The 21,097-nt window shown below is 37.9% G+C and overlaps 2 protein-coding genes across 2 annotated transcripts in view; both read left to right on the plus strand.

Moving 5' to 3' along the window:
- Window positions 1–21,097, plus strand: part of hs3st1l2 (heparan sulfate (glucosamine) 3-O-sulfotransferase 1-like 2) — a 40,375-nt gene that overhangs the window by 6,788 nt on the left and 12,490 nt on the right. The gene's annotated exons all lie outside the window — the stretch shown is intronic.
- Window positions 11,982–14,923, plus strand: LOC133002297 (uncharacterized). Its single transcript, XM_061072075.1, has 6 exons — window positions 11,982–12,043; window positions 12,414–12,669; window positions 12,802–12,945; window positions 13,297–13,431; window positions 13,699–13,803; window positions 14,578–14,923. Exons 2-6 carry the CDS (start codon window positions 12,414–12,416, stop codon window positions 14,799–14,801), a joined length of 864 nt encoding a protein of 287 aa, XP_060928058.1. The 5' UTR covers window positions 11,982–12,043; the 3' UTR covers window positions 14,802–14,923.

Below are 21,097 nucleotides of genomic sequence, written 5' to 3' on the forward strand. Positions count from 1 at the left end.
ATGACATTTCAAGTCATACATCTTGAAGGTTAGTGTTAGAGCTATATTCATGCTAGATTTCAAACCTCACAGTATTTTCTTTCTTGTTAAATTATCACTCTACATTTTGGAGTCACAAGGTCCCCACAAGACACCTTCTGACAGTGTGTAACCACAAAACACCTTCTGAGAGTGTGCAAGTAAAAACTGTTTTTGAAAAGTTAGATAAAACTGGTCCCCACAATGAACTTTAATGTTGTGTGTAAAATGTCCCCACAAAGCCTGTGTTAAGTTGTGTGAACGAGAAAGAGCTTCACTGGTCAGAAGTAATGTAAATTGGTATACAATGACATTTCAAGTCATACATCTTGAAGGTTAGTGTTAGAGCTATATTCATGCTAGATTTCAAACCTCACAGTATTTTCTTTCTTGATAAATTATCACTCTACATTTTGGAGTCACGAGGTCCCCACAAAACACCTTCTGACAGTGTGCAAGTACATACTGTTTTTGAAAAGTTAGATAAAACTGGTCCCCACAATGAACTATAATGTTGTGTGTAAAATGTCCCCACAAAGCCTGTTTTATTTAAATTGTGTGAACGAGATAGAGCTTGGCTGGACAGGAAGAAATAGTTGAAAATTAATTCAAGCTTCTCTTCTCTGGAGTTTGTTTTATGTTAATAACAGGGTGTTTCTCATTTTAGAGGTAAAATCTCAATGGTCAGTCTTTTTGAATGTCAATGTATTATATACATTGAATGAACCATTAGTCTCTTATGTTTAAATTTCTTGAAATAGTCATACAATTTGTTGTTACAGACGACCAGCATCACTGTTGACACCATGGAGGAGGATGACTCTGATCCTGTCCACTCAGAGAGTCTGATAGATGGTGCCTTTGCGCCAAAGACCACACCTGAAGAGGTAAGTTCACGTCCATCACTATTTTTTCATTATTTTGTCACTCTATGTTCAGAGTTCGTGTAGAAACTGTGTGTGAACAATTAGGTAAAACTGGTCCCCACAATGAACTATAATGTTGTGTGTAAAATGTCCCCACAAAGCCTGTGTTAAGTTGTGTGAACGAGAAAGAGCTTCACTGCTCAGAAGTAATGTAATTTGGTATACAATGACATTTCAAGTCATACATCTTGAAGGTTAGTGTTAGAGCTATATTCATGCTAGATTTCAAACCTCACAGTATTTTCTTTCTTGATAAATAATCACTCTACATTTTGGAGTCACGAGGTCCCCACAAGACACCTTCTGACAGTGTGTAACCACAAAACACCTTCTGAGAGTGTGCAAGTAAAAACTGTTTTTGAAAAGTTAGACAAAACTGGTCCCCACAATGAACTTTAATGTTGTGTGTAAAATGTCCCCACAAAGCCTGTGTTAAGTTGTGTGAACGAGAAAGAGCTTCACTGGTCAGAAGTATTGTAAATTGGTATACAATGACATTTCAAGTCATACATCTTGAAGGTTGGTGTTAGAGCTATATTCATGCTAGATTTCAAACCTCAAAGTATTTTCTTTCTTGTTAAATTATCACTCTACATTTTGGAGTCACGAGGTCCCCACAAGACACCTTCTGACAGTGTGCAAGTACAAACTGTGTGTGAAAAATTAGGTAAAACTGGTCCCCACAATGAACTATAATGTTGTGTGTAAAATGTCCCCACAAAGCCTGTGTTAAGTTGTGTGAACGAGAAAGAGCTTCACTGGTCAGAAGTATTGTAAATTGGTATACAATGACATTTCAAGTCATACATCTTGAAGGTTGGTGTTGGAGCTATATTCATGCTAGATTTCAAACCTCACAGTATTTTCTTGCTTGTTAAATTATCACTCTAGATTTTGGAGTCACGAGGTCCCCACAAGACACCTTCTGACAGTGTGCAAGTACAAACTGTGTGTGAACAATTAGGTAAAACTGGTCCCCACAATGAACTATAATGTTGTGTGTAAAATGTCCCCACAAAGCCTGTGTTAAGTTGTGTGAACGAGAAAGAGCTTCACTGGTCAGAAGTATTGTAAATTGGTATACAATGACATTTCAAGTCATACATCTTGAAGGTTAGTGTTAGAGCTATATTCATGCTAGATTTCAAACCTCACAGTATTTTCTTTCTTGTTAAATTATCACTCTACATTTTGGAGTCACGAGGTCCCCACAAGACACCTTCTGACAGTGTGTAACCACAAAACACCTTCTGAGAGAGTGCAAGTAAAAACTGTTTTTGAAAAGTTAGACAAAACTGGTCCCCACAATGAACTTTAATGTTGTGTGTAAAATGTCCCCACAAAGCCTGTGTTAAGTTGTGTGAACAAGAAAGAGCTTCACTGGTCAGAAGTAATGTAAATTGGTATACAATGACATTTCAAGTCATACATCTTGAAGGTTGGTGTTAGAGCTATATTCATGCTAGATTTCAAACCTCACAGTATTTTCTTTCTTGTTAAATTATCACTCTACATTTTGGAGTCACGAGGTCCCCACAAGACACCTTCTGACAGTGTGTAACCACAAAACACCTTCTGAGAGTGTGCAAGTAAAAACTGTTTTTGAAAAGTTAGATAAAACTGGACCCCACAATGAACTTTAATGTTGTGTGTAAAATGTCCCCACAAAGCCTGTGTTAAGTTGTGTGAACGAGAAAGAGCTTCACTGGTCAGAAGTAATGTAAATTGGTATACAATGACATTTCAAGTCATACATCTTGAAGGTTGGTGTTAGAGCTATATTCATGCTAGATTTCAAACCTCACAGTATTTTCTTTCTTGTTAAATTATCACTCTACATTTTGGAGTCACGAGGTCCCCACAAAACACCTTCTGACAGTGTGCAAGTACATACTGTTTTTGAAAAGTTAGATAAAACTGGTCCCCACAATGAACTATAATGTTGTGTGTAAAATGTCCCCACAAAGCCTGTGTTAAGTTGTGTGAACGAGAAAGAGCTTCACTGCTCAGAAGTAATGTAATTTGGTATACAATGACATTTCAAGTCATACATCTTGAAGGTTAGTGTTAGAGCTATATTCATGCTAGATTTCAAACCTCACAGTATTTTCTTTCTTGTTAAATTATCACTCTACATTTTGGAGTCACGAGGTCCCCACAAGACACCTTCTGACAGTGTGTAACCACAAAACACCTTCTGAGAGTGTGCAAGTAAAAACTGTTTTTGAAAAGTTAGATAAAACTGGACCCCACAATGAACTTTAATGTTGTGTGTAAAATGTCCCCACAAAGCCTGTGTTAAGTTGTGTGAATGAGAAAGAGCTTCACTGGTCAGAAGTAATGTAAATTGGTATACAATGACATTTCAAGTCATACATCTTGAAGGTTGGTGTTAGAGCTATATTCATGCTAGATTTCAAACCTCACAGTATTTTCTTTCTTGTTAAATTATCACTCTACATTTTGGAGTCACGAGGTCCCCACAAAACACCTTCTGACAGTGTGCAAGTACATACTGTTTTTGAAAAGTTAGATAAAACTGGTCCCCACAATGAACTATAATGTTGTGTGTAAAATGTCCCCACAAAGCCTGTGTTAAGTTGTGTGAACGAGAAAGAGCTTCACTGCTCAGAAGTAATGTAATTTGGTATACAATGACATTTCAAGTCATACATCTTGAAGGTTAGTGTTAGAGCTATATTCATGCTAGATTTCAAACCTCACAGTATTTTCTTTCTTGATAAATTATCACTCTACATTTTGGAGTCACGAGGTCCCCACAAGACACCTTCTGACAGTGTGTAACCACAAAACACCTTCTGAGAGTGTGCAAGTAAAAACTGTTTTTGAAAAGTTAGACAAAACTGGTCCCCACAATGAACTTTAATGTTGTGTGTAAAATGTCCCCACAAAGCCTGTGTTAAGTTGTGTGAACGAGAAAGAGCTTCACTGGTCAGAAGTAATGTAAATTGGTATACAATGACATTTCAAGTCATACATCTTGAAGGTTCGTGTTAGAGCTATATTCATGCTAGATTTCAAACCTCACAGTATTTTCTTTCTTGTTAAATTATCACTCTACATTTTGGAGTCACGAGGTCCCCACAACACACCTTCTGACAGTGTGCAACCACAAAACACTTTCTGAGAGTGTGCAAGTAAAAACTGTTTTTCAAAAGTTAGATAAAACTGGTCCCCACAATGAACTATAATGTTGTGTGTAAAATGTCCCCACAAAGCCTGTTTTATTTAAATTGTGTGAACGAGATAGAGCTTGGCTGGGCAGGAAGAAATAGTTGAAAATTAATTCAAGCTTCTTTTCTCTGGAGTTTGTTTTATGTTAATAACAGGGTGTTTCTCATTTTAGAGGTAAAATCTCAATGGTCAGTCTTTTTGAATGTCAATGTATTATATACATTGAATGAACCATTAGTCTCTTATGTTTAAATTTCTTGAAATAGTCATACAATTTGTTGTTACAGACGACCAGCATCACTGTTGACACCATGGAGGAGGATGACTCTGATCCTGTCCACTCAGAGAGTCTGATAGATGGTGCCTTTGCGCCAAAGACCACACCTGAAGAGGTAAGTTCATGTCCATCACTATTTTTTCATTATTTTGTCACTCTATGTTCAGAGTTCGTGTAGAAACTGTGTGTGAACAATTAGGTAAAACTGGTCCCCACAATGAACTATAATGTTGTGTGTAAAATGTCCCCACAAAGCCTGTGTTAAGTTGTGTGAACGAGAAAGAGCTTCACTGGTCAGAAGTATTGTAAATTGGTATACAATGACATTTCAAGTCATACATATTGGAGGTTAGTGTTAGAGCTATATTCATGCTAGATTTCAAACCTCAAAGTATTTTCTTTCTTGTTAAATTATCACTCTACATTTTGGAGTCACGAGGTCCCCACAAGACACCTTCTGACAGTGTGCAACCACAAAACACCTTCTGAGAGTGTGCAAGTACAAACTGTTTTTGAAAAGTAAGATAAAACTGGTCCCCACAAGGAACTTTAGTGTTGTGTGTAAAATGTCCCCACAAAGCCTGTGTTAAGTTGTGTGAACGAGAAAGAGCTTCACTGGTCAGAAGTATTGTAAATTGGTATACAATGACATTTCAAGTCATACATCTTGAAGGTTAGTGTTAGAGCTATATTCATGCTAGATTTCAAACCTCACAGTGTTTTCTTTCTTGATAAATTATCACTCTACATTTTGGAGTCACGAGGTCCCCACAAGACACCTTCTGACAGTGTGTAACCACAAAACACCTTCTGAGAGTGTGCAAGTAAAAACTGTTTTTGAAAAGTTAGATGAAACTGGTCCCCACAATGAACTTTAATGTAGTGTGTAAAATGTCCCCACAAAGCCTGTGTTAAGTTGTGTAAACGAGAAAGAGCTTCACTGGTCAGAAGTATTGTAAATTGGTATACAATGACATTTCAAGTCATACATCTTGAAGGTTAGTGTTAGAGCTATATTCATGCTAGATTTCAAACCTCACAGTATTTTCTTTCTTGATAAATTATCACTCTACATTTTGGAGTCACGAGGTCCCCACAAAACACCTTCTGACAGTGTGCAAGTACAAACTGTTTTTGAAAAGTAAGATAAAACTGGTCCCCACAATGAACTATAATGTTGTGTGTAAAATGTCCCCACAAAGCCTGTGTTAAGTTGTGTGAACGAGAAAGAGCTTCACTGGTCAGAAGTAATGTAAATTGGTATACAATGACATTTCAAGTCATACATCTTGAAGGTTAGTGTTAGAGCTATATTCATGCTAGATTTCAAACCTCACAGTATTTTCTTTCTTGATAAATTATCACTCTACATTTTGGAGTCACGAGGTCCCCACAAAACACCTTCTGACAGTGTGCAAGTACATACTGTTTTTGAAAAGTTAGATAAAACTGGTCCCCACAATGAAGTATAATGTTATGTGTAAAATGTCCCCACAAAGCATGTGTTAAGTTGTGTGAACAAGAAAGAGCTTCACAGGTCAGAAGTATTGTAAATTGGTATACAATGACATTTCAAGTCATACATCTTGAAGGTTAGTGTTAGAGCTATATTCATGCTAGATTTCAAACCTCACAGTATTTTCTTTCTTGTTAAATTATCACTCTACATTTTGGAGTCACAAGGTCCCCACAAGACACCTTCTGACAGTGTGTAACCACAAAACACCTTCTGAGAGTGTGCAAGTAAAAACTGTTTTTGAAAAGTTAGATAAAACTGGTCCCCACAATGAACTTTAATGTTGTGTGTAAAATGTCCCCACAAAGCCTGTGTTAAGTTGTGTGAACGAGAAAGAGCTTCACTGGTCAGAAGTAATGTAAATTGGTATACAATGACATTTCAAGTCATACATCTTGAAGGTTAGTGTTAGAGCTATATTCATGCTAGATTTCAAACCTCACAGTATTTTCTTTCTTGATAAATTATCACTCTACATTTTGGAGTCACGAGGTCCCCACAAAACACCTTCTGACAGTGTGCAAGTACATACTGTTTTTGAAAAGTTAGATAAAACTGGTCCCCACAATGAACTATAATGTTGTGTGTAAAATGTCCCCACAAAGCCTGTTTTATTTAAATTGTGTGAACGAGATAGAGCTTGGCTGGACAGGAAGAAATAGTTGAAAATTAATTCAAGCTTCTCTTCTCTGGAGTTTGTTTTATGTTAATAACAGGGTGTTTCTCATTTTAGAGGTAAAATCTCAATGGTCAGTCTTTTTGAATGTCAATGTATTATATACATTGAATGAACCATTAGTCTCTTATGTTTAAATTTCTTGAAATAGTCATACAATTTGTTGTTACAGACGACCAGCATCACTGTTGACACCATGGAGGAGGATGACTCTGATCCTGTCCACTCAGAGAGTCTGATAGATGGTGCCTTTGCGCCAAAGACCACACCTGAAGAGGTAAGTTCACGTCCATCACTATTTTTTCATTATTTTGTCACTCTATGTTCAGAGTTCGTGTAGAAACTGTGTGTGAACAATTAGGTAAAACTGGTCCCCACAATGAACTATAATGTTGTGTGTAAAATGTCCCCACAAAGCCTGTGTTAAGTTGTGTGAACGAGAAAGAGCTTCACTGCTCAGAAGTAATGTAATTTGGTATACAATGACATTTCAAGTCATACATCTTGAAGGTTAGTGTTAGAGCTATATTCATGCTAGATTTCAAACCTCACAGTATTTTCTTTCTTGATAAATAATCACTCTACATTTTGGAGTCACGAGGTCCCCACAAGACACCTTCTGACAGTGTGTAACCACAAAACACCTTCTGAGAGTGTGCAAGTAAAAACTGTTTTTGAAAAGTTAGACAAAACTGGTCCCCACAATGAACTTTAATGTTGTGTGTAAAATGTCCCCACAAAGCCTGTGTTAAGTTGTGTGAACGAGAAAGAGCTTCACTGGTCAGAAGTATTGTAAATTGGTATACAATGACATTTCAAGTCATACATCTTGAAGGTTGGTGTTAGAGCTATATTCATGCTAGATTTCAAACCTCAAAGTATTTTCTTTCTTGTTAAATTATCACTCTACATTTTGGAGTCACGAGGTCCCCACAAGACACCTTCTGACAGTGTGCAAGTACAAACTGTGTGTGAAAAATTAGGTAAAACTGGTCCCCACAATGAACTATAATGTTGTGTGTAAAATGTCCCCACAAAGCCTGTGTTAAGTTGTGTGAACGAGAAAGAGCTTCACTGGTCAGAAGTATTGTAAATTGGTATACAATGACATTTCAAGTCATACATCTTGAAGGTTGGTGTTGGAGCTATATTCATGCTAGATTTCAAACCTCACAGTATTTTCTTGCTTGTTAAATTATCACTCTAGATTTTGGAGTCACGAGGTCCCCACAAGACACCTTCTGACAGTGTGCAAGTACAAACTGTGTGTGAACAATTAGGTAAAACTGGTCCCCACAATGAACTATAATGTTGTGTGTAAAATGTCCCCACAAAGCCTGTGTTAAGTTGTGTGAACGAGAAAGAGCTTCACTGGTCAGAAGTATTGTAAATTGGTATACAATGACATTTCAAGTCATACATCTTGAAGGTTAGTGTTAGAGCTATATTCATGCTAGATTTCAAACCTCACAGTATTTTCTTTCTTGTTAAATTATCACTCTACATTTTGGAGTCACGAGGTCCCCACAAGACACCTTCTGACAGTGTGTAACCACAAAACACCTTCTGAGAGAGTGCAAGTAAAAACTGTTTTTGAAAAGTTAGACAAAACTGGTCCCCACAATGAACTTTAATGTTGTGTGTAAAATGTCCCCACAAAGCCTGTGTTAAGTTGTGTGAACAAGAAAGAGCTTCACTGGTCAGAAGTAATGTAAATTGGTATACAATGACATTTCAAGTCATACATCTTGAAGGTTGGTGTTAGAGCTATATTCATGCTAGATTTCAAACCTCACAGTATTTTCTTTCTTGTTAAATTATCACTCTACATTTTGGAGTCACGAGGTCCCCACAAGACACCTTCTGACAGTGTGTAACCACAAAACACCTTCTGAGAGTGTGCAAGTAAAAACTGTTTTTGAAAAGTTAGATAAAACTGGACCCCACAATGAACTTTAATGTTGTGTGTAAAATGTCCCCACAAAGCCTGTGTTAAGTTGTGTGAACGAGAAAGAGCTTCACTGGTCAGAAGTAATGTAAATTGGTATACAATGACATTTCAAGTCATACATCTTGAAGGTTGGTGTTAGAGCTATATTCATGCTAGATTTCAAACCTCACAGTATTTTCTTTCTTGTTAAATTATCACTCTACATTTTGGAGTCACGAGGTCCCCACAAAACACCTTCTGACAGTGTGCAAGTACATACTGTTTTTGAAAAGTTAGATAAAACTGGTCCCCACAATGAACTATAATGTTGTGTGTAAAATGTCCCCACAAAGCCTGTGTTAAGTTGTGTGAACGAGAAAGAGCTTCACTGCTCAGAAGTAATGTAATTTGGTATACAATGACATTTCAAGTCATACATCTTGAAGGTTAGTGTTAGAGCTATATTCATGCTAGATTTCAAACCTCACAGTATTTTCTTTCTTGTTAAATTATCACTCTACATTTTGGAGTCACGAGGTCCCCACAAGACACCTTCTGACAGTGTGTAACCACAAAACACCTTCTGAGAGTGTGCAAGTAAAAACTGTTTTTGAAAAGTTAGATAAAACTGGACCCCACAATGAACTTTAATGTTGTGTGTAAAATGTCCCCACAAAGCCTGTGTTAAGTTGTGTGAATGAGAAAGAGCTTCACTGGTCAGAAGTAATGTAAATTGGTATACAATGACATTTCAAGTCATACATCTTGAAGGTTGGTGTTAGAGCTATATTCATGCTAGATTTCAAACCTCACAGTATTTTCTTTCTTGTTAAATTATCACTCTACATTTTGGAGTCACGAGGTCCCCACAAAACACCTTCTGACAGTGTGCAAGTACATACTGTTTTTGAAAAGTTAGATAAAACTGGTCCCCACAATGAACTATAATGTTGTGTGTAAAATGTCCCCACAAAGCCTGTGTTAAGTTGTGTGAACGAGAAAGAGCTTCACTGCTCAGAAGTAATGTAATTTGGTATACAATGACATTTCAAGTCATACATCTTGAAGGTTAGTGTTAGAGCTATATTCATGCTAGATTTCAAACCTCACAGTATTTTCTTTCTTGATAAATTATCACTCTACATTTTGGAGTCACGAGGTCCCCACAAGACACCTTCTGACAGTGTGTAACCACAAAACACCTTCTGAGAGTGTGCAAGTAAAAACTGTTTTTGAAAAGTTAGACAAAACTGGTCCCCACAATGAACTTTAATGTTGTGTGTAAAATGTCCCCACAAAGCCTGTGTTAAGTTGTGTGAACGAGAAAGAGCTTCACTGGTCAGAAGTAATGTAAATTGGTATACAATGACATTTCAAGTCATACATCTTGAAGGTTCGTGTTAGAGCTATATTCATGCTAGATTTCAAACCTCACAGTATTTTCTTTCTTGTTAAATTATCACTCTACATTTTGGAGTCACGAGGTCCCCACAACACACCTTCTGACAGTGTGCAACCACAAAACACTTTCTGAGAGTGTGCAAGTAAAAACTGTTTTTCAAAAGTTAGATAAAACTGGTCCCCACAATGAACTATAATGTTGTGTGTAAAATGTCCCCACAAAGCCTGTTTTATTTAAATTGTGTGAACGAGATAGAGCTTGGCTGGGCAGGAAGAAATAGTTGAAAATTAATTCAAGCTTCTTTTCTCTGGAGTTTGTTTTATGTTAATAACAGGGTGTTTCTCATTTTAGAGGTAAAATCTCAATGGTCAGTCTTTTTGAATGTCAATGTATTATATACATTGAATGAACCATTAGTCTCTTATGTTTAAATTTCTTGAAATAGTCATACAATTTGTTGTTACAGACGACCAGCATCACTGTTGACACCATGGAGGAGGATGACTCTGATCCTGTCCACTCAGAGAGTCTGATAGATGGTGCCTTTGCGCCAAAGACCACACCTGAAGAGGTAAGTTCATGTCCATCACTATTTTTTCATTATTTTGTCACTCTATGTTCAGAGTTCGTGTAGAAACTGTGTGTGAACAATTAGGTAAAACTGGTCCCCACAATGAACTATAATGTTGTGTGTAAAATGTCCCCACAAAGCCTGTGTTAAGTTGTGTGAACGAGAAAGAGCTTCACTGGTCAGAAGTATTGTAAATTGGTATACAATGACATTTCAAGTCATACATATTGGAGGTTAGTGTTAGAGCTATATTCATGCTAGATTTCAAACCTCAAAGTATTTTCTTTCTTGTTAAATTATCACTCTACATTTTGGAGTCACGAGGTCCCCACAAGACACCTTCTGACAGTGTGCAACCACAAAACACCTTCTGAGAGTGTGCAAGTACAAACTGTTTTTGAAAAGTAAGATAAAACTGGTCCCCACAAGGAACTTTAGTGTTGTGTGTAAAATGTCCCCACAAAGCCTGTGTTAAGTTGTGTGAACGAGAAAGAGCTTCACTGGTCAGAAGTATTGTAAATTGGTATACAATGACATTTCAAGTCATACATCTTGAAGGTTAGTGTTAGAGCTATATTCATGCTAGATTTCAAACCTCACAGTATTTTCTTTCTTGATAAATTATCACTCTACATTTTGGAGTCACGAGGTCCCCACAAAACACCTTCTGACAGTGTGCAAGTACAAACTGTTTTTGAAAAGTAAGATTAAACTGGTCCCCACAATGAACTATAATGTTGTGTGTAAAATGTCCCCACAAAGCCTGTGTTAAGTTGTGTGAACGAGAAAGAGCTTCACTGGTCAGAAGTAATGTAAATTGGTATACAATGACATTTCAAGTCATACATCTTGAAGGTTAGTGTTAGAGCTATATTCATGCTAGATTTCAAACCTCACAGTATTTTCTTTCTTGATAAATTATCACTCTACATTTTGGAGTCACGAGGTCCCCACAAGACACCTTCTGACAGTGTGCAAGTTGTAACTGTTGAAAAGTTAGATAAAACTGGTCCCCACAATGAACTATAATGTTGTGTGTAAAATGTCCCCACAAAGCCTGTGTTAAGTTGTGTGAACGAGAAAGAGCTTCACTGGTCAGAAGTAATGTAAATTGGTATACAATCACATTTCAAGTCATACATCTTGAAGGTTAGTGTTAGAGGTATATTCATGGTAGATTTCAAACTTCACAGTTGTTTCTTTCTTGATAAATTATCACTCTACAGTTTGGAGTCACGAGGTCCCCACAAAACACCTTCTGACAGTGTGCAAGTTGTAACTTTTGAAAAGTTAGATAAAACTGGTCCCCACAATGAACTATAATGTTGTGTGTAAAATGTATGAAATGTATTTTTTGTAGATTGTGAATTCAGACTTAGTTTAGCAGAGCAGACACAACTTTGGTCTCAAATATTCTTATATGTACTTTACTATATTATTTATTGTGCATGTGCCTTTATTTACAGATTACAGAGTTCGAAAATGAAACTGAGACTTTTGTACCAAAACTAAGACGGACTAAAAGTATTCTGGTAAGTACTTACTGTGAGTTGACATCATTCACAAATAACTTCCAATAATTCAGTGGATTATAATTTAACAATATATATAATGTAGTCTGTAAAAAATAATCACTTTAAGTTGAACATCAATTTTTTCAAGTTGATGCAAGTTGATATAATCTTATTTTTTTCAGAACAGTCAAAATACCCTGTTTATTATTAATATAAACTGCTAAAATAAACAAATTATGAAACAAAACTTGCAAAACAGCCAAATGAGATGATGGTTTAATTGATACATCAACACTGATTTTAATTTGGTTCTGTTAGGTTACTGACTAATTTCTAATCTAACCATTACAGCTCTACATATTTATAATGTTTTCATTAATTTTTTTAGATGAAAGACACAGATCTGGAAGATTCTGAGCTATTTGATTCGTCATCAGATAGTGCAGATGACTACGTACCAGGTACCAAAAGTGACAGTGATCCGGATAGCTCAATAGGCCCCCCTGTCTGCGATTCTACAACACCAGACAACATGATTTTGGACAGTCACAACATTACACCTGAAGCCCCCAGAGCAGTAGAAGAACCCTGTTCAAGTCAGACCATAAACGACAGCGTCGTTGTCAGTTCATTTAAAAAAAAAGGTGGGAAGGGTGTGTATGACAAAAAACATTATTGCTTGTATTGCAGTAAGCCTATTTCAAAAATTGCAAGGCATCTAGAGCGTGCACATGAAGATAAATCAGATGTGGCTAAAGCTCTAAGCTTTCCAAAAGGTTCCAAAGAGAAAAAAAGACACCTGGATTATATTGGCAACAGAGGAAACTTTGCTCACAATGCAGCAGTTATGGAGTACGGAAAGGGAAAACTCGTGCCACGACCGCCTAAAGGGTTGGATGAAATTGGAATAGATCCAAATGGTATGTTATTTTATTTCACTTTTTTGTTTGTTTTTGTTTATCATTTATTCATTTCGCATGGTTACACTGATGTTTGTGTGATATAATTGAAGACCACTAAGTGCTTTACAGTACAGCTTTGTCATTCACCCATTGACACGCACATTTATCTCGAAATCAATCGAAAATAAAAATTAACAAACATTATTTATACATCTTTTTAATAATATGTAGTTTAAATACAAGTGTATTCAACACTTGAATGGTTGAATACACTTTTATTAATTAAACTGAATTTTCAATTTTGTATTATCATTATTCTGTAGTACATATATGTCTTTAAAGTGAAATTCTTTTTTTGTTTTTTCATAGAACCACATACAGAGGAGACATTTCCTCATACCGAAAGGGATGAAATGCTGCCACAACCACCCAAGAGACAAAATCCACACTCATCAAGTGATGAGGTACCTTCAGAATCCTGCAGAATGAGGCCTTCCTCAATAGGTGAACTCATGACACTTCTCTTTTATCTTTTGTATGTCAGTATTGATTATGTATGCTTCTTTCTTTATATGAATTGTTAGTGTTTTAATTATAGAAATGTCCAAATGTTTTAAAATGTGTCATAGCAGCCATATGGGAACAGAAAAAGAAACAGCACACCTTCAAATCCCCGACCATGTTAAAGCTGTTAATTAATATTTTTGTCATTTAAAAATTGTCCCTGGAAAATGTTGTTAAAGTTTTACTTCTTTTTTTTTTCTTTTATAGCACCACCAGCAGAGGAGTCACTTCCTCCCACTGAGAGGAATGAAATGCAGCCACAACCACCCAATAAACCAAAACCAGTCAGTACGATGAGGCCTTCCTCAAAAGGTAAACGTTTGACATGTAGTACCTCTTGTCTTTTTAATGTCAGTATTTATTATGTTTGCTTCTTTCATGGATATTAGAAATATATAGAAATTGCCAAATTTGTTAGATAGCAGTCATAAAAAAAAGACCAGATCAGAGTCTGTTTTCGGTGTTGCCCATTTAAGATGTTGCCACCAATACTTTGCCGCATAACTGTTGCTGCACCCATTTAATTTAGTTTTATCTGTATATTCAGGCCTGCAATAGTCTGATAAAGGGTTTTTAGGCTGATTCTATAGTCTATTAGGTGCTTAAAGTAGGACTCATAACAGTAACAGTTTTAATAGTATAAACATACAAACAACAACTAGCCCCTATACCAACCACCTGTCCTGGGTACTCACAAATCCATATTTAGTTAGATTAATGAGTGAATGGGTACATTGTGTTTATTTATCCAACAGATCCAACATTTTATAAATACATTATTGTCTTCATGACAATTTTGAGAAATTGATGTCAGTAAATGTGAGTCCATGTCAGTGACCAGAATTAACAGTTTATTTTTTAATATAACACAGCATGTACAGCTTATAAGAAAATGGAATCAAAATCCTCTTTCCCACTGACCATTTCAGGCAGAATGCACAAATCAGTGTTTTCTTGGCAATGTAATTGTATAAATTAGTTTTCTTATACTGTAGAAGCTAGTTTATACTGTACAGAACTTGTAACTTTGGATTATAACTCTTACACACTTTGTCATTACAAATTTGTTTTTCTGACCACTTAAAGGTACAACTGCCCAAAAGAAGAAAACACCCTGGAAGCAGACAGAGGTGGAGGCAGTGGAAAGCCACATGAATCGATTCATCACATCTTGTATTGTTCCAGCAAAGTTTGACTGTGAGAAGTGTATAAGAGCTGAACCAGAAGCTCTTAATGACCGGAGCTGGCAGAATGTGAAATTCTACATATATAACCGCATTACAGCCAACAAGAGGAAATTTAGTAAATAATAGGAAGATTACCACCTATCTGGTATGGCAGATACTAACTTGGTCTACTGAAAATGTATATTTACTATGACTAAGGCATTTAAAAAAAATGTATTTCATTGTTCTGTTCTGAAGTGCCAATAATAGCCAACATTTTTGTTATTTTAAATTCTAAAATATATATATATATATATATTTTTTTACTAAAAGAGTTATGTTAAAAGGAAGGATCAGTAAAACTTGAGATTTTATTTGTTTACAAAAAATCCTGTCTTTCCCTAAAACTCAGATAACTTGAATTTTGTCTTTCATTCGACCAAATATTTTGAAAGTGATTGAATAGCAGTAAGCTGTTGCTCTGCAGTTGGCTGTAATTAAAAATATCTTACAAATTTGACTGAATAAGATTTATTCTTTGTACGGATGTAGATAGATGTCACTGTTTGATATGTTAATATTCACTTCAACCGCATAACACTAATAGTCCTATCAAATTCTGCTTCATTGTAAGGCAGAGTTCATTAACAGCAAGATGTTCTGTGCAAAGTGATGCTTTGCATCCCTATCACCATTTAAAGGCCTCATGTTATATCGCTACATTATCTATCAACAACTGAGCCAAGATTGATTTTTCTTCTTTGGTTTAGACTAAACAAACTGCTCTAACAAATGTAATAATGGAAGGACTTACAGTATCAGTAGTAATATATATATATATGTAATAATGCGTTATTGAAGCAAGGTCCCCATCAGTCTTATGACAAGTTGTGTGAGTCATGCAAATGATATGTAAATAAGGTCCCCATCAGCCATACCTACCCGTTTTTTCTTCGGTCCCCATTTTGCACAGTCAAAATACTACTTCATAAATTTAGATATTTTAAGTTGTGTATGTACTAACAGAATTTTTTTTAGTGCCCCTGATTTTTTTCATACCTCAAATACCTCTAGAAAGGGTGGTCCCCACAGATGATGACAACAAGTTCGAGGCCCGCAGACCATGGAAACCAGTATGCGTGTGTGTGTGTGTGTGTGTGTGTGTGTGTGTGTGTGTGTGTGTGTGTGTGTATGTTGTGTTTTTGACCTTCAGTGTGTTTACAAAGATCTGAGCATAGCAGACAGAGAGAGAGAAGGACTGAATGGAGTGATTGTCTGGTCTGTGTGTGTGTGTGTGTGTGTGTGTGTGTGTGTGTGTGTGTGTGTGTGTGTGTGTGTGTGTGTGTGTGTGTGTGTGTGTGTGTGAATAAGGGGGGCGGGTTCGGTGTGTCTCAACACAAACTGTGAGCGATCCTGGTCATGTGAGAGGTCGATGTGTCGCGTCTGGTAATGAAGCGATAACGTAAAATGACTCACTGACAGAGATCAGACAGGAAGCAGTCATGCGAGTAAATGCTGAGAAAGGAAGACAAAGAAAAATGTGTTTTACGTGATTTTCTGAAGAGAGTTGGAGAGTGAGCATGACTGTTTAGAGCAGCTTCTTACGTGATAACGAGAAACTGCAGACCTTGAAATGTTTGTAGTCGAATTTCACAAAAATGAACACTATGGACGTTTGGACTTTTTGGGCCCTATCTTACATCCAAGGAAAAAAACAAGTTCGCCTATGTTTATCATTTTCCGTAACATCTTCCACTTGTATTTTTTCAACATGGTGTGGTGTGTCCACAGAGTCGTACCGATACGAAAAAGGACGACACCTGTACAGACCAATTTCATGCTCTGCATATGTGGCTTTAAAGGGGAAGATGTCACTGTTCATTGATCGTCACACCCACAACCCATCCATGATTGATTAATTAACCAAGTACAACTGTACTGAGCCATGGGTCTGACACAGTAAACCCGTTTCAAGCAGTTAAACTAGTAAAAGTGTGATTGCTCTAAATGCACTTTCACCTCATGCTTAGATCAATAAAATAGAAAAGTCTGAAAATCCTTTCCCTTGCTTCCTGCAGAAATGTTTCATATTCCTAAAAAATCGATGTATCAGTGGAAGAGTAGTAGAATATTGCGTTGCTGTTGGGTGTGGCTACACAAGTGCAATACATAAATGAATAATAAATAAAGCTACAGGGCTGTGTTTTTATCCCTGAATGTTTTAATCAATTAATTAGTATCAAAATGAAGTGAAGAAAGCAGACTGAGCGTCTTCTGAGCGAATAATAGTAAAAATAATAGGCCCCGTGCTTTCATAGTTTATCACAGCAAAGAAAAACGTGTAAACTTGAGTTATTTTACACTTCGGAAGAGTTAGAGTGTTTCACTCAGACCAAAACAAAGTAGGATCACAATCAGCCGCAGCAATTAAAAGCACAGACAGTAAACGAGGCAAACCGATTACAAAGTGATTAGAGCATAAAGCACTGTCGATAAAACGCAGACAAGCAGAGCAGCCGCAATAAAGCTTCACACCTTCAACTGATTTTATGCTTTTTCACAGTCTTCTGTTCTCTAAACTGTTTTCTGTGCTTCCACCGAACTGATGGAGGCTACGTTCTCATATTCCGCTGCTGGAGCTTCACAGCTACAAATTCTTTTTTAGACAAAATCCTAATTGTGCAGAGAGCTATCACCCGCCTCCTCCTCCTCCGCCCCCCCGGCCATGAGGAGGGGAAGAACAGTAGGAATCTTCACAAGCTGTTCTCAGATGCATATTTCCCATTTCAAAACAAAGAAAAAGAGACAGTACGGAGCATTATGGGGGAGGAGTGGTACAGATGGAAGCAGCGACAGCAGAGAATTAGGGACAAAATCGAGGAGAGTTCGACGGAAATATGTCGAGACAGCGCCGGTAATTTGGGTGAAAAATGAAATGGGGGTTTTTTGAAAAAAGAAAATTAGGAACATGGAACAATTTGAGAGCACGATTAGAGCCTGAGAGCGACATCGACAAAGACGTTGTGTCAAATCTCAGGGCAGCGGTTTGACGTGTGAGTGTGTGTCTGTGTGTGTGTGTGTGTGTGTGTGTGTTTGTGTGTGTGTGTGTGTGTGTGTGTGTGTGTGTGTGTGTGTGTGTGTGTGTGTGTGTGTGTGTGTGTGTGTGTGTCTGTGTGTGTGTGTCTGTGTGTGTGTGTCTGTGTGAGATGGGGTCTCTGCCACCTTGATAGCAGAGTACATTATGGCTGTTTGGGCACATTAAGGGGCATTAGCTGGAGGAGCAACCATGAATAATGCATGGTCTTTATTTATGAGCAGAGTGCATACGTACCTCCTCTGAAGCGCAGTGAACCAGGGTGTGTATGTATGCACCCGCACACAGACACACACACACATGCAATCCTCCACTCTGTGATATACTCAAAAAATCCCACAATTTGGCAACCTGGGTATGTGCATGTGTCCATACAGCAGCATTTCTCTGTGCAGTTGTCTATATGTGTGTGTGTGTGTGTGTGTGTGTGTGTGTGTGTGTGTGTGTGTGTGTGTGTGTGTGTGTGTGTGTGTGTGTGTGTGTGTGTTTGTGTGTGTAAAAGAGTGTGTGTTTGTGTGTGTAAAAGAGTGTGTTACCTTTGTTAATGGGCTCAGTATCTTCTCTGTCAGGACTTGAGGAACAAAGTTTTTTCGTAATGTGGAAAGTCTGGAGGTGTTGGTCACCCAAGGCTGCACACACACACACACACACACACACACACACACACACACATACACACACACACACACACACACACACACATACAAATTCACCTAGTCACAGTCACACTCTAATGCCTTAAATCAACCGAAACTTGTCCTGTTTTCCAGCCTCATCTGTTTGTTCACTTTGTTCCAAGGTGAGTTTCTGTTTATCATCATCAACACGAGTTTATTCTTGAGACTTTTAAGATGATTCAAGTTGATCTGGAAGATGCAGGGATCAAAACACTAAACTTTCTGAAACACAACTTTAAAGCTCCAGTTTTGGTTTGAAAGTTGAAATCATGGATTCTGCTCTTTTCAATGATTAACAACAAATGACTACAATTAATGTTCTACACTTCAAACACAACCTGTCTAAGAGACACTAAGGAGTCAGAAGACTATTGAATTGATGTGTGGGTGTGGTCTTGAATAAAAACTTTGCATTTCTTCAAATATCAACAGATTCAAACTCATAGGAATTCTCAGAAAGTTGAAGTATGTGTAATAACTCGGAGAACGAAGGTCAAGAAAAAAGGTTTATCTTTATCAAAGTTATTAATAAAACATTGAACAATCTTCCACTGTTGTCTCCATCAGCATCGCTCATCTTTTCAGATGCAAAAAAAAACGTAATTACAACAGAGGCCCCACAAAATATCTCGCCACTCAAGTGTAAACAGTGGTCAGTGGCCGTCCTCACACTCACATCTGTTGAACCCGTGTCCCGTCCCACACTGATAGACTGCACCTCCTCCGCCCCCCCGCCTCCTGATGTCCTGCCAAATGAAATCAATGAACCCAATCTCTCAGACATCGTCCTGCGCTGCACAGTAACAAAATCATTCAGCTCCAATACTGGCCCGCCTCCAAAAAATGTACGAAAAAAACATATCAAAGCGAGGTCGCGGAGGACAAACAGAAAGAGTCCAGAGGGAGGAGCAGATCTTTGGGGTTCGGTTGTGACCTTGATGGATTCCCGACAGTAGGAGTAAGCTGGAATCACAAGCTGGGTTTGTTTGTGTGTGTGTGTGTGTGTGTGTGTGTGTGTGTGTGTGTGTGTGTGTGTGTGTGTGTGTGTGTGTGTGTGTGTGTGTGTGTGTGTGTGTGTGTGTGTGTGTGTGTGTGTGTGTGTGTGTGTGCAGTTGTGTGACAGAGGAAGGTGGTCGTGTGTGAGGGTTAAGCAGCAAGACAATTTGGCCATTTAGGAGTCATAAAGTGCTTTGTTAATCAAAACCGCCCCCTGCTCTGCACCGCATGTCCGCTCTGTGTGTGTGCATGTGTGCATGTGTGTGTGCATGTGTGTGTTAATGTGATGGTGTGTGTACACATGTGTGCAAATGAGAAGGTGCAGTGTGCATCTGAAGAGAAAGTGTATGGATATAGTGTATGGATTTCTGTATCTGTGGAGGGATGGGTTAACGTTTCCACTATTTCTGGGTTTGAAGTTGTGCATCCATGTCGTGTGTGTGTTTGTGTGTCTGTGTGTGTGAGTGTGTGTGTATGTGTGTGTGTGTTTGTGTGTGTGTGTTGAAGGGATGAGTGAGTCCGTCTGGAAAGTCCATGGGACACTTGGATGTGAGAAAGAAAGGGACAGAAAGGATCCACCACCAGTGGAGCTCTGTGAAAATAGCAGCACGTAGCAGATGCAGCGATTAGAACGTAAGTTGTGCGACTACATCACAATGTGTTTGTGCGTCTGAGTCAGAGTCTAATTTGTAGCCACTGCAGAACATTGTTTTTTGTTCTCGTCCTGTTCTTCTTGTTTCAACTGGTAAATTAAAGAACATAAATAATCACATTATCACACAGTTACAATGTGTCTGAAAGCTCAAATGTCTTAACCCAGTGTGATTCGTAAATACACAACTTTAAGCCAGTGTGAAGATGCAGAAAGAACAAGTTCATTGAGGAGAAAGAAGGACAACAAGTTCGACTGAACATCGGCCGCACTGAGAGAAATCCTACTTGCATTGGGGGTCAATTAAAACATCCCTTGGGTTTTTACTGTCCCGGGTAGGCAGGCAGGATTTAGCGGAAACTTAGTTTATAAAGTACAAACAGGTCTCAGTAGCAAAGCTCATTTTAACACCAACCCGAACCCCACCCCCCATCTGGTGATACCCTTTGTTCGGTATACATCCACAATACATCCATGTGTTGTTTGGTATACACACATACACACACACACACACACACACACACACACACACACACACACACACACACACACACACACACACACACACACACACACACATACGCACACACACATGCACACAGGGAGACGATCAAATATTCAAAGTTGTTTTAATTCACTTTTGGTGACTGAAGGTGAGAAAAAAACATAATTTCACAGACAATTTCCAATATCGTTAACATCCCCTAAGTTTAACTACCAATCCAGTAGATGCAGAGCAGCATTAGTTATGTTTCCTGACGCAGACTTTATGGCTCTTTATACATCACCTGAAATCCCTCTTGTTATTTACGGCTGTTGGAGGATTGCCAACAATCGAACATTATTGTGTGATAGAAAAGTGGTCGCTCAGATGGAGCAGTGTCTGACTGATGCAGTTTTAAAAAAGCTGCTAACCCAGCTCTCTGTCTCTGTGTGTGTGTCTGTGTGTGTCTGTGTGTCTGTGTGTGTCTGTGTGTGTCTGTGTGTGTCTGTGTTGAATTTAATGCTGAACAGTTGAGAT

This window comes from Limanda limanda, chromosome 5 (assembly GCF_963576545.1).
Source record: "Limanda limanda chromosome 5, fLimLim1.1, whole genome shotgun sequence".
Taxonomy (NCBI): domain Eukaryota; kingdom Metazoa; phylum Chordata; class Actinopteri; order Pleuronectiformes; family Pleuronectidae; genus Limanda; species Limanda limanda.

Bases quoted from the DNA above. Each gene is read 5' to 3' on its own strand.
- LOC133002297 (XM_061072075.1), top strand. From the start codon at position 12,414: ATGAAAGACACAGATCTGGAAGATTCTGAGCTATTTGATTCGTCATCA. The intron at 12,946-13,296 runs GTATGTTATTTT...GTTTTTTCATAG, and splicing joins AATTGGAATAGATCCAAATG to AACCACATACAGAGGAGACA. The intron at 13,804-14,577 runs GTAAACGTTTGA...GACCACTTAAAG, and splicing joins GATGAGGCCTTCCTCAAAAG to GTACAACTGCCCAAAAGAAG.